The sequence below is a fragment of the Mixophyes fleayi genome, chromosome 4, assembly GCF_038048845.1.
Source record: "Mixophyes fleayi isolate aMixFle1 chromosome 4, aMixFle1.hap1, whole genome shotgun sequence".
Classification (NCBI taxonomy): domain Eukaryota; kingdom Metazoa; phylum Chordata; class Amphibia; order Anura; family Limnodynastidae; genus Mixophyes; species Mixophyes fleayi.
In genome coordinates, this window is record NC_134405.1 from 164,153,854 (window position 1) to 164,168,788 (window position 14,935).

General features: G+C 37.0%; 1 protein-coding gene across 4 annotated transcripts in view; it reads right to left on the bottom strand.

Moving 5' to 3' along the window:
* Positions 1 to 263: 263 nt before the first annotated feature.
* The window catches only part of RELN (reelin), a 447,264-nt gene continuing 432,592 nt past the window's right edge, over positions 264 to 14,935 (bottom strand). For 2 of the 4 annotated variants that reach the window (XM_075208759.1, XM_075208758.1), the window contains exons 63-65: positions 14,661 to 14,759; positions 4,661 to 4,796; positions 264 to 1,663 (exon numbers count right to left, since the gene is read on the bottom strand). In XM_075208759.1, coding sequence (XP_075064860.1) covers positions 4,667 to 4,796; positions 14,661 to 14,759 — 229 coding nt within the window. In that variant the 3' untranslated portion in view covers positions 264 to 1,663; positions 4,661 to 4,666. The remainder of the gene's footprint in view (positions 1,664 to 4,660; positions 4,797 to 14,660; positions 14,760 to 14,935) is intronic. The other 2 variants (XM_075208761.1, XM_075208760.1) reach the window with 1 other exon arrangement.

The window sequence follows — 14,935 nt, forward strand, 5'->3', positions numbered from 1 at the left end:
CAAATAATTTACAAGAGCAACTTTCCTGGAAGTGCATCAGGAACTGATATAATTGGTTTCATTGGAAAATAAGTGCGCACTTCATCTTTATTTCAGTGTCAACTCCAGGAACATGTGCAGACTGGAGGTGGCAGGGAAAATCCTGTAAAGTATCTGGATACATCACAAACCATGTATTTCTGTAACTGCCGGGCAACAATATTTACCTCCCAGAGATATACAGGATGACTTGGAATAACAAGCAAATGATAATAAAAAGGACAAACATTCAGAACAGTTTATTTCTGTATTAACTTGAACAGAACAAAGAGAATGCTGACAGTTCCAATCATTATGCTAAGAGGGTCATGGAGTATACAAATTATGGTCCGTGAAACAGGAGGGCACATATTACTCGTAACATTGCAACTGCATTCAAAAAATGCTAAATTATTGTAACCTTTCAATTGGGTGTTTATCCAGTGCTCATTGTGGCAATGTATAAAATCAGGATGGCATACAGTTAGAAATGCTATAAATATATTATTACTAGTATGGCATACCAGTACATATCAGAAGTGTATTCAGAAATGACTCCATCTATATTTTGATCTAAAAAAACTGTAAAATGTTATGTTATAATGTCTGATATACAGGGTATGCGGCCATGTTACTGTTGCTGGTGGTAGATATATTAGCAGAAGATATATAGACCCGAAATAGGAAGAAACAATCTACAAATGGAACACAAAGCACACGTCCACAGGCTACAAGCCACTCTAATGCCACAGACACCACAATACAGGTACTGTTGGGTTTATTGGCCTTTTAAAACTAGAACACTGTTAGTGTACAGAATGCTGGGCATCTTTTAAGAATCGATTCACAATTGTTCATCAGGGAAACTGTCACGATCACACATTGTTATCAACACTTTTGCCATTATTCTCCAATAAGTATGTCAACTGAATTCAAGATATTTGTTGTCTTAAAAAGGTATTCTCAAAGATATGTTACAGTATGTAGCTATAGTTATATTTTCAGACTTGATATCAGCGTGTACATTCATTGGGCCAAAAATCACGCAGGAAATTGTATTGTATCAATGTGACAGATGCCGGCACATCATTTATGAGGAGTACATAAAAGACAAAAAAACATGATAATTTAATCTTATAAAATATGATACATAGATGAAATACAGTGCACTTAAATATCAGTGTCAACATTTTGTTAAATACGGTATATACTGCGCTTTTCAAATGCTCCAACAAGTCCTTGTGCTTAATGATGATTTCATGTTAAACAGAATACATTGCTTAACAGAAATACTGCAGATTAAACTGATATTACAACAGATCACATACTTTCACAGGCACATCAACATTATAACATTTACTGATGAGAAAATAAGTTACTTCTCATTAGTTCACAGTGTGAAAAGTGGAGTATGGTCAGTCTTAAAGGAGGTTCTTGGTTATTTAAGCCAATTGCAGGAAAGTCTTGTATCTGGACGTAGTGTTTTGATTGGAAACAATGAAAAGCAACACTTCACATGATGGCAGGAATTACACGTATTTCACTTCTTCATGGGTAGTGTCTCAGAGCCCTCCGTCTCCTGTTGTAGAAATGCCTGAGCCCATGTTGCCGTGAAAAATTCATCATGTAATTTTGTTTGCGAGTGCTGCAAAAGGGATTGGGGAGAGGAAAAAAAAAAAATATAATCATCCTGGAGGATATATGACCAAGCTTGATACAAACATTTTACTACACAATTAGTTCTATAAATGCACAATTTGCATTAACTAGTTGTATCCTCTGAATCAGTGTAATTCAAGTAAAAGAAAACTAAGAAAGGTCAACATTAAATAAACATTGATCAAGCATTAGTGGGCATTCTGAAATATTCACAGATCTAATTGTAACAATTTACAATTCTTGACAGCATTTAAAATAAAATGACTAGGGGAAAACAATTTTCATTTGCCTATTTAATTCAGTTTTACTAAATAGCATCATGTCTTACAGTAAAAACAAAGTTAATATATTGCCAACCATGCTCTCTATTCACATCATATCTCTACAATCTGTTCACAACACTTAGCATAAGTTCCTCTGCACATTTTGCAGCTTATATAGAGTTGGACACGTTTGAACCCCAAAGCAAGAAAAGTCTCACACAAGAAAAAGAGCTTTTACGTCCATATGTTCAGACACCCGCATCTCAAGATGTACCTCACTAGCATATGTGCCAGGTCTATGTCAGGAGTAATAAGTGTGTATACTTACACCCCACATGGATAAAGTGTAGGGATACTGCAGGGTGCCTTTGATATAATTCACTTTACATTTAAAGTGAAAGCAAGATGGTAAAATGACACTATAACATTCAAAACAAGGGGTTTACAGAGTTGGGAAGCCTGAGGACATCATTTAATGACAAGTGATGTGTGCCTATTATGCAATCAACAAATATGCAGTTACTGCTCTGTTTGGCCTTGAACTTTGAATGGCTTGGCATCATGATACTGGGGTATGAGTCTACTGGACCCATGTCAGGTGTTTGTTAGTATTGGCACCTCAGAAAGTGCTTGTGAAGCATTAGCCAGGTCAGCTGGCATTGAAATGCTTTTGAAATATTACTTAATAATCAACCTGGGCAACCATATTAATAAAATTAATATATTAAACTACAATGAGAAACTTAAAAACAAGTATTGCTTTCTTTAGAGAAAAGCTCCCTAGAGGTTACTTATTTAAAGTTTACAAATATATTCAAGGTAAATTATTTCACTCAGGACTGTGGAGATGACACGGGAGCATCGATTGCAACTTTCACTGTAAGAATAGTTAGACTGTGCAATTCACTACTGAGCAAGGCAGCAATGGCAGTATCTCTGGATGGATTTAAAAATATATATTTTGGAAAGAGGCTTCTGCACCCAAACATTCTGCTAAGACTGCAGTCACAAAGGTGATCAATGAACTACTTACAGCAAAGTCTAAGGATCATTTCTCCATACTCATTCTCCTGGATCTCTCTGCTGCTTTCGACACTGTTGACCACCCTCTTCTCCTGCACATCCTTCTACAACAGTTCTTTCCTGGTTACCTTCCTATCTATCGAACCACTCCTTTAGTATATCTCTGGCACACTTCTCCCCTCAACTCCCACTATCTGTTGGGGTCCAACAAGGCTCTGTTCTCAGTCCTCTGCTTTTCTCACTCTGCAATTCTTTACTTGGGGAACTAATTTGCTCATTCGGCAAAACCCAAATCTACCTCTCCTCCCATGATCTCTCCCTTCTGTACTATCTTGTGTAACAAACTGTCTCTCTGCTATCTCCACACGAATGTCCCAACACTCCCTAAAGCCTAAAATGTCCAAAACAGAGCTTATTATGTTGCCTTTTACCCTCAAATCTCCCTCATAATCAATAACACCACAATTTCACAATTTCTTTAGTTTCCCACGCTTGCTGCTTTGTTGGCCCACTTGACTCCACACTCTGCTTTATTCCTCATATTCAGTCTCTCTCCCAATCCTATTGCCCCCACCTTAGTAATATTGCCAGGATATGCTATTTTCTTAACCAAGATGCTACCAAAACTCTTATCCATTCTCTCCTCATCCCCTGCCTTGACTACTGAAACCTCCTATTATCTGGCATTCCTCTCACCCATTTTTCCCCACTTCAATCCATCCTGAATGCTGCAGCCAGACTGATCTTCCTCTCTCTCTGCTCCACCATTCTCCACCATTTTGAAAATCCCTACACTGTCTCCCCATGTCCACCAGAATCCAATTCAAATTATTCCCCCTTACCTACAAAGCTCTCACCACCCATTCATACATCTCAGATTTCATATCAAAATACTCTTCTTAGATCTACCTCTGACCTGCTCCTCTCCTCATCTTTTGTAATCACCTCTCAATCCTGCCTAAAAGGCTTTTCCCGTGCTGCTATCCACTCTTGGAATTCCCTACCACGCCTGATCAGACTCTACTACAGCCATCAAATCATTCAACGCTCTCTGAAAATCCCTACTCCTACCAATACTACCCACACTAATGCACCATCACAACTGACCCAATCTCCACTCTGATCTCCACTCGCTCCTCTTGTTTTAGCTCTGACCCTTTCCAATTAGTATGCAAGCTCTTCAATGAGTGGGGCACTCCATGCCCTTTGTTTTCATGTCTGCATTTATTTTATCTACCTTGTATGTCCCTCCTTTCTTGTGGAGCACCGTGGCGCCTTACAAATCTATGATGATAATAATAATAATAGTTTGATTGCTATGTCCAGGGTCAGGAAATATTTTATTTCCCATGTGAAATATTTTATCCCCAGCAATCTCCCATGTGAGGTTAAATCTGCAGACACCTTACCTTTTCCTGGACCAACACATCTAGGAAGGTAAAAGGTTGAACTTATCATACTAATGCATTATCTATCTATCTATATAAACACACACACACACACACACACACACACACACACACTATTTCAACCTCTGGTAACCTTTCACAGTCACTACATAGTTTATAGTATGTAGGACTTGCTTTCACATAATTACTGCAAGAGTGTTTTAAGTATACCCGACAACCATCAATTTTTTTTCACTACTACATGTACATTTTTTTATGACAGAAAAACTTGGAAAACAGAACACTTACCTTACTCTATTGTAGACCCAATGTAAGCAAATAATGAAATATAACATATGTTAGAAAATGCCTTTCTATGCATGCAGCACTGTGATTACTCATAAAAGACGGATGAGGTTTAGAGGCAATAAACGATTTTTCATCTCTTATGAAAAGAGAAATTGGAGACATTACTATTATAGTTGAAGACACTGATAATACTTGCTACATATGCCATGCAGTATTTGCTCACAATACAGAGATGTACTGAACATTCATGAAGTAATGACAGATGTCTGAGGTGACAGTGAGTGTTTATTTTACATTTCTAGCAATTCTGTGTACAGTAACATCTTACACAAGAAGTACTTTCAACGCACATTATGCAAACAGCCAGGTATAAACGTAAGGTTCTCAAACAGATTGAAGCTGTAAATTATTAGAACTGTCTGGATTCTAAGCAATATCACATCATAGAGAAACCATTCACTATTCTAGTTGAGAACAAGATTTACACACATAAGGCCTCATTTAGATTTGGAAGCATTTTGCGCTTTAAAAATACATTTAAAAATTAAGTCACAAAAAAGCGCACTCAAGATATATCCTACTCAAAAACAATATTTCTGTGTCAGTTGTACAAATGTGTATAGTCACAGCTAGAGACTTGATAGTGTCAGCAATAAATCCAAACGTTGCATTACTCTATTCATACACGCATATAAAGTAATGTAGTGGCATAACATAACAGTGCATAGTGTAAATGTGAAAGCCATGTGTTCCATATAAAATGTAATGAAATACAAACTATATCTGCCATTTACCACTAGAAAAATCGAATGAGAATCTTCTTTCCTGCAGTAGTCCAAATGGAAATGACAAATAAGAAATCCTAATGGACAGCAGAAACTTGACATACTATAGCTTTGGCGCTAATAATTGTAATACTATTAGCTGGAGGGGTCAATAAGCAAACAGCCAATCAGAAGCAGCTGGATAGAGTTGCAGGTTTCATCATTATCCGCATCATAACGTATCTTTGCACAAGGCCTGCAGTAGCCACAGAAGATGTGCATTCAAAGAAGCAGATCTGGAAATGCGTCAAAGCCTCATTAGGTCACATCTACAGGGGGCATGCTACATTTAAGTGAACATGCCCTTACTGTACTGAACTTACGCTTGCCCGCCCAGTTCCACCTCGTCAGATGTAATGGTCACCAAGTCTAAGATATGCATAAATTTAGATATGGACATATTTTGATACTCATGAGCAGTGCGATAATGCATGAGTTTACACCACAAAAATTGACACCCAACTCTAAATGAGGCCCATACTGTACATATAAGTGTGAAAGTGTTACACTTTAAGGCATAAATATTGTCCTTTATTTATAACCCCAACATATTGCAATGGTTTCCAGATGCACATGCAAACATTGTGTGATTTATATTTTTGGTGCAGCAGTCAAGGGATAGTTTCTAGGAGCAGCTAAATAAAAGATGATGTGCAAATGATACATACAGGCAGTTCCAGAAATTTACAAGTGCATATACATAAATAGTGGTAGCATCTAAAAGGACCTGGAATGCGCATCACATCAAGCGTCTGCCCTTTGCCCAGAAGATTGTGCAGGAATATATAAAAGGAGGAGCAAACTAGAGTTAACTGTTCAAAATAACAATGGTCTCTAAATGAAGAAAAAGGGGAATTTATAGACAGTCTGTGTGAATTGTGGAGATTGGGAGGAGCTTGACTTAGGGAACTTTTTCTTCCCCTAGAAATAAGAGGGCAGACTGAGATCATGGTAAGTACATAGTGAGGGAGTGGGGTCTGTGTTAGCCTGTAGCCAATCCCCAGATTGGGGTCTGTGTTATATAGTAACCATCACACTGAGATCTGCATTAAATGGTAACTACCAGATTGGGAAATGCATTGTATAGTGGTCATTGGAATTTTCTCTGCATTGTAGAGAGGTCCCCAGAGTAGGGTCATCATTGTATAATGTTGAACAGGATGGGTATTGCATTGTATATTGATCACTAGAATGCTCTCTATATTTTATTCACTAGAATGACCTGATTGTGCAATATTAGTCATTGGATGGGATGGGGTTGTGTATTGCAAAATGTATAACTCTCTCAAATAACAGTGTTTTGTAAATTTCATTGGCTGGGTAAAAGCAGATAAACAAAGCCCACGGTTTTGGTGCCACACCCCTACTTGGAGCACAGAGAGCGATTCAAAAGTATCCTTGATTTTGAACCTCCTAGGTTGACATTTCTGCCATTCTGACAACATAATGTTGTAAGTAATGTAGCTGTATATGGACATGTTGTACTCCATGGTTATAAGCACATTTAATGCGCGGCCCCGTTGAAAAAGCTCAAGCCACATGAAATATATCATGTTCTAAATTGTAATATGCCGCATCCTACATAAATATAGTAATGAGTTACTTATATAGTTGGGAACTTTCTAAACTAGCTGATACTGGCACATATTAGTTTGAATTTATGATTATAAAATCAGAATGTTGATAAAATTTGATTTATAAAATTGTCACACAGGTGAATTAAATGGGTATTTCTTTTTACCACCGAGTGTGATAACCACCAAGGTTCTAATAGTGTTATTTATGTTTCACAATTTATAGCAAATAACAAAAGAAAACAAAACAAAAGAAAACCATGGAGTAAGGTTTTCTGGCTGATCCTGATATGTAAGTAATAAGACCCTGAGATGTGTGTAAAAACCCTCGAGTCACACCTGTAAATCCTGAAAGTTAGGACTCATTTAGATGAGTATATTCAGATAATTTGGTCACTACACATTCCAAATGGCTGACCAAAATCAAGCATATGTTGGGATCAGCTGCATGCCTATCCTGCTCATTCTGCAGGAGTAGAACCTGCAAGTCACGGCTAATTGCTGGAAAATCGTGCAAACGCTGATTACACCACTGCTTGTCTGGACCACAGAGGTGTGCAGGCAGCAGAAACAATTATCCAGATGCCTGCACAATTTTAGACCCATTTGCTCACAATGCATTGACAGGCATTAGTCAGTTTCTGTTCTAGGTGACAGTGATCGATATCTTATTATGTAGTGATGTTCATACCTATATCAGTAATACTATTTGGGACATAATTATAAATATCATCCTTAAGATCACTCATCTTGAATACTAAGAGAATATTCGTACAAAATGAACTCAATCCTGATTTTGTTTGCATTTTTCTTACCAGGATGCTTATGTTCAGAAACAATTTTGGAGCTTGTTTCATATTCTGTCCTGTTTGACCCCAACAACTTCATGTTTCTATAGATTTGGCTAATTTTTTGAACAAAGATAAACTGGTATTCAGCAGGATGTTAACACTATAATTGTTGAATTTTCATATCTGATAGATGCTTTAACTTGTTGCTGCCCATTCACTGAGTATATACATCCTGCTGTGCTCCTTATTTGCAAGCTGGATTGTCTATACAAGTACTTTATTTCTTGGCGGCTTTCACACTGCTCACTATGCTGTGCACATGAACCAGGCTGTAAGTGACACCTTCACTTCCGATGCATCAGCCGCCAACCATCAAAAGCTGTAACGTCACAAATACACGAAATTCTGAATAGAATCCTGGGGCTGCTGCCACATTTCCTCAGCAAATGGAATGCCCAGTGACATCATCGCTAGTGTTTCCTTATAGTTAGAGAGCCACTGGGTCCCAGATCAGCTCTCCCCATGGTATCACTTGACATCTAAGCTTATGTTTGTACATGTTAACGCATACTGTTATAGGAAAAAAGTAAAATGAAAATTATATCTTTGCTCCCCTAATGAGGAGGAAAAAGTAACTTAAAATAAAACTAAATTAATGAAAACTAAGGTGAGTAAAAAAAAAACTCACAAAAAACACAAACACCCACTTTATTATTCCTATTTTCATAATCCAAACTTTTGTTAAAATATATATATTAGGTGTCCATATTCATCACGTCTTATAATAAATATTTAAATATGGATAGAAGGGATCCAAAGGAAACATGGTTAAATGAACAAAGGAAAAGCTTCTTTCATTGTAACCAGTGTTAGGCGTGTTAGATTACTAAAACAAACACCACAAAACTAACAACCACCTTTTCTTCAAGAAGAGTGAATGGTACACAACATGAAATAAGGGAATGCGTATCTTGTGACACTTTGGGTGTGGCATACCTATTGGAGTGCCCATGTGGCCTGCAGTATGTGGGCAGGACTGTAAGAAATTTAAGAGTAAGATCTGCGCAATATTAAGAACAAATTTGAGGCACAGAGTGTATCCGCTCACTTTTCCAAAGTGCACAGTCATGACCCAACCCTACTAAGGTGGAGAGGAGGTGATTTTACAGCATCTATCTCGAAGGAAGAAGCAAAATGGATTTTTAATCTTGATACTTTAGCACCTAGGGGTATTAACATCAATTTTGATCTAAGCTCTTTTTTGGAGATCTAGACTATTTTAGTATTTATCCATCCGTTAGTGGCCTCCTCATGTTTTCCACTTCAGAAAATTAATATTAAATATTTTCACGTCACATATCCAACCCTAACATCATCTATAAATTGTTTATACAGATATAGAAGTATATTATATTCAGGCATCAATAGCAAAAATGGATAGGTATAATTAATTAATTTACTTCATTACATTATCAGCAATTCCATTATACTAGTCATTCAAGCCATTTTTTTTGTGACTTAACATATTTATATACTTCTACATAGGTTATGCAGACAAACTACATTGATAGGTTCATGGAATATACCGGGGTCTATGAACCAATAGGATGAAGTAAGGGGGTCGCTCCCTATTTGCATAAATACCGCCTAATTCAGATTGACTTTCTCTTTGCCTTCTATCCTGAGGAACTTCCCATTGAGGGATGAAACGCGTTGAAGTGAAGGCGATTATACACTGAATTTGCTGGTTTTATTGCAATCACTAACAAGGAAATAGATTTTTTCAATTTCATCTTTTTACTGTGGAATGCAAGAGACAGAATGTATTCCACACATTGGAGCCTAAAAAACCGAAAGTTCGGCTTTTGGAACCGGCAGTGCACCACATCAGCCAGGGACAGAACTCATTACACGGGGTCCCTGGATGTTTGGAGTGATCCTATGCTACAGAAACCACAACTAGAGACTATATTAGGAGCACCATTACCTATGTGAGTACTTTTGATGTTTGTGCATGCATGCATTGGACAATTTATATTTGTACTATAATTTGTATTTGACATTTCCACACATCACTGACGAGTGGGAGTGTGAATTAATCCTAGAAGTCTAACTTGGACTATTGGATACAGATCTATTGGTACCAAACTATTAACTTATATTAACCTAATAACAGGCACCATTCTGATGAGATTATGCTCTAAATAATCTACGTTTGATAACCTCGTTCATTGATATACAGATTATCATTTCATATGACTGCTCAACTGAATGCTTTACATTAAAGGGATTTGCTTTGGAAACAATAAATAGTGAGTTTTTCAGACCTATATAAGGTTGATACCATACATTAAGTTTGATTTTAGTTGTTACGTGTAATTTATTTGCGCCCTGGGACAAAGATTGTTTTTGCTCTATGTATATAAATATTTTTGGTTACCACTAATTGCATGAAAATAACAAAGGGCAGAATCTTGGTTAAGTGCCTGTTTCCCGTATATGATATAACTGAAGTATAAATATATTTATTCCAATATGAAATAATATTCAATAAACAATATGAAAGAAAGCACTATCTGTCCCAAAAAAAAAGCTTTGCTTGGGTGGACGAAATATAACTGTAAATACAAAAATATTCCTAACTTGGCCTATTTCTAGTCTTTGCCCTGTGCATGATGATAATTAATATAAAGAGGGAGTAATTATAATTATATTGTTTTGTTGCACCAAAGCATTGTTTGCGTCTGACAAATGAGATTCAGTCATTGGAAGGATTCTAATACTATTAGAATCTGCTAATCAGCGGGGTCTGCTATTTATAAAATGATAGCTACGTTATATATGGCGGTAAATCAACAGGGATCATCCAGTCTTCCATCCAACCATTTTTGAAAACAGCACCATATGTAGGTGTTTTGCTAACATATGAACTATACTAAAGATAACGTGTGTGGCTGAAAGCATCAGAGCATCAACATGTTGCAATGAATTGATGCTGCAGCTCACAAGTATTGCAATCCATCCAGTTCTCAGTTGAGTTCTAGGGAAATCTATTGAAGAGGACCAAGTTCTCCAGCAATGTGAGCCACACTGGGGGACAGGAGGGATATTATGGGGATAATGTCAAAAAGGGGAAAAACCCTTTTATTCTGCTACTCTAATCTCCATTGGCAAATAGATTCTGACACGTCCTAGTGATATATGATATATCCACAGGAACATGGAATACAGTGTGAGATACCCTTACTATGATATAGGCACATCTGTAAAAACTAACCTTAGCTTTTGTTCTAGACCTCCTGCTAGTAGTGTGAACTAAATGTCACTATAATATTATATGTGTCTATTGGTGCTAAATCATGCTGAATACCAAGCTATGTAATATTTACTTTGAAACTGAAATATGTGTTTGTATGCTAATACTTACAGGACAAAAATGGAATACATAGAATAAAATTTACAAGATTTAGTAGAATATCAGTGAATCATGTTTTCCTGAATGCTGAAATGAAATAGCATTAGTATATATGCTGTACAAAGATGCAATACCATCTAGCTTTTATTTCCACTTACATCAACTTTGCATGTATAAATATTCACATAAAGAAATTACTATTTTATTAAATGTTAATAAAATGACAGCTAAACACAGCAAAAATAAACATTTCAAAGAGTAACACTACTAATATCCCTGTACGTGTTCCTATGAGTAGTGAAAGAACTGCAGTGGGTGCATGGAGTATGGCCGCTATGGTGCCCCAATGCAAAGTTGCCAACTCACTCCCGAAGCCCCTTTCCCCCTCTCCGAGGTCTATTCTGAGCAAGTGCTGGCCTGGTGCGTAGGCAGTCCAGGAGCTAGGGATGCTCTGGCCCCTACCCAATTTTGCTATGGGTCCTGATAATGCACTGTTTCGCCCCTGCCTAGGAGTGTGCATTTGGTGTGCTTCTTACACCTCACATACCCAATTTTGTTACCATTCAAATGATGCTGTCAAAATCCAATCGGTATGTCAGCATTTTCCGCAAAGATGGCTATTGTGTTATTGTTCTGCATTTCCTCTCTTTTTATAAGCAATGTTTTCCCTTGAGATGCTATTTTTTTAAATGAATAGTATATAATAGATATTAGTGTGCAATGTGTTACTTCTGACTGTCTATCTGTCTTTTAATTTTTCTAAATCATTACCTTCTGCTACCTTAACAAGGAAGCAAGTGGCCTATTTATTAAAGAAGAAAATTCTCATAGAGTGGTATACATCTGGAGAGAATGAAATCATTCACAGGTGAATTAGTGCTGACTTGCAACTTTCCATCTTGCTTACTTTATTATCTGTTTTCTTCAGTAATTTAGTATCACATTGCGGCTGAGTTGTCATTTGATTGTGGCAAAGGGAAAATGATAGCTCGTAAGATTTCTAGTGCAGTAGAGGGAAGTTATTTGAAGGATTCATGAAAAGAGAATATAAAGGAGTTGGGTGAAGGAGGTAGGAAAGGGATGTGTAGACATTAGGATTTAAGTGTGAAGTTTGTGTGTTCTCTAGGTGTTTGCATGGGTTTCTTCTGGGTGCTCCTGTTTCCACCCACAGCCCAAAACAAACTAGGAAGTTGGGTATGGGTCCATGCCACTCTAGCCCCCCCAAGACACATGGTCTGCTCTCAAAGTGGCCCAGCATTGTCAGGCCCCCTGCGTCCGTACCCCTGTAGTTCTGCCACTGGTCTCATGTGAATGGTTTAACATTCTCTGTGAAGCTCTATGTAGTATGTTGGCGCTATATAGACAAGTGTCTATATAGCGTGTATAAAGGTTTGGGTGAAAGTAAGTAGGAAAGAGCTGAATAGACATAAGGAAGGTGACAGGCAGTAAATTACAATGGTGGAGTAGTAGCATGTAAACCTGAGGCTATTAACCATCTTGATCCAGGAGCCAGACTGTGAGTCAGTATTAATAATTTTCCTATGAAGTATGTCATTCTCTCAAGATGTATCTCTGTGAGAAATGCTTTTTTTTATTATATAAAAATGTGTGGCCATTTGCACCCATGTGCATCCCTTGTAGTGTCATATGTGTGCAGTATAAATGATGTCCCCCATATAAAATAATAAGTGTTGATCCCTTATTATAATTAAATATTCATCTTGCCCCAATAATAATAATAATAATAATAATAATAATAATAATACAATAGTACTGCCCCTTAATGTAAATAAAAATCTAATTTTCCCCCATAGGTTAGTTATACATTAATTTTGTTCCCATAATCAATAAATAATGATTCCCCCAGTAAGTCATAAGTCAATGGTGCCTGGTCTTATGTTCTGAACAGCAAGACAGATCAACCAGCAGTCTCGCCTCTCAGAGCTAGTTTGTTTTTTTCTGTCAGTTTGGCAAGACGTAGCTTAGAAAATATTACAATTTGTATTTTTATCATCATGTTAAAAATCAGGATGGCAATATGCAATGTGGTGCTTTGTTAAACTGTGGTATTAAAGTAGACTGGCCTTTAGTAAATTCGCTGGTTTTGAAAACTGCCGGTAAAAATGCACCAAACAGTCAGTTTCATCAAATTGCCCTCCAGTAAATCCAGCCCTCGTTGTTCTCCTAGACATAATATAATCATAGATATCTGAAGATTCATCATAACCACTATTTATTTATATAGTGCCACCATTGTATCACTATTTTCCAATTTAAACTCTTCTGTAAAACGAACACATTAGATGAATTCATTAGCTTAATTATAGTCAAGCAAGAGGGCTGCAACACTAGGTCCGAGATTCTCCCAAACATCGAGATGCTGCCTTTTACACTTCTAATACAAGATACTGTCATTGAGCGATGACTAAAGTGTGAAAACTAATATATTTTGACTTCTGTGCCTCTCAATACTATGTCACATATCTAGTTGACGTGTGTGTATTCGGTATTCCATCCTAGAGGTTTATCTCATTTACAAGGTGCAACTAGCATAGTAGCAGGAGGTGCAGCTACAACTGGGCTGCAGCTAGATGGGGCTATTCTGTCCTGTCAGATTCCCCTCTGCAGGCTTTTTTTTTTTTTCACCCTTAGGGTTGTTCATATAAAATGTTGCTATTGGGCCCATAAATGTCTAGTTACATCCCTGCCAATACTTGAATACTTAACACTACATCTTTTTCCCTCTCAAGCTTTTGTTAACAATGTTCTTTATTGATCTTTTTATCCCTTGATCAGTTTTCATATATGCAGATACAGGCAATTACATCACTCTAATTCAGTATTGCATTGCTTTGAAGTGTCCAAAATCACTCAAATCCAAATAAAATTATGAAAATCAAAAAGAACATCCGAAAACACGACTGTCCCAGAAGCAATATGGAAAAGGGTTGATCAGCGATGAATGGCTAATCCATGCAATCTTGTTTTAATGAGTACTTTAAGACTATTCCTGTGGAGATCGCAACTATTGGTATTCTGTAAACATTTTTTAAAGTAAACATTATTTTAGTCATCAAGTCTAATAAATTATATTTGGTTATATTTTTCAGATGACACAGCAGGTATAACACAGGAATCCAATGCATTTTAAGCCATTTCCACACGACAGTGGTACTGGTTAGACAACTATAAACATTTGCACAATAACATTCAAAAGTTAATGCAACCTTTAATCAAACATGCTTATATATGTCTCTAGAAGATACAGTAGTAAAAAGAAGGTGTGTGAAAGGTGGATACTTACATATCCACACAGAGATAGATGAATGGGTTTTAATTCTAGTGATGGAGTCGATATGTTTCTATTAAGCAAATATGAGTGTAGCAGATACTCACAGTACAACTTCTACATGGTCCAAAGCCCACTGATCATGACCTGTTCCACTATGGCGTGGCTGCCACCAGCGCAACAAGACTCCCTTCATACGTGCTTCCCTACGGTAACACAGCAAAGTGAGATTTAGTATCATAAACCACAATAAAACATTATTTTTACATCAAACATTTAACTAGCAGTTGTTCTTAGTATGTTTCCTGCAGAAGGATAAATTAGATATTTTATTACATCACTTCCATAACATAAATGGCATGCTGCACATAACCATTTAAAT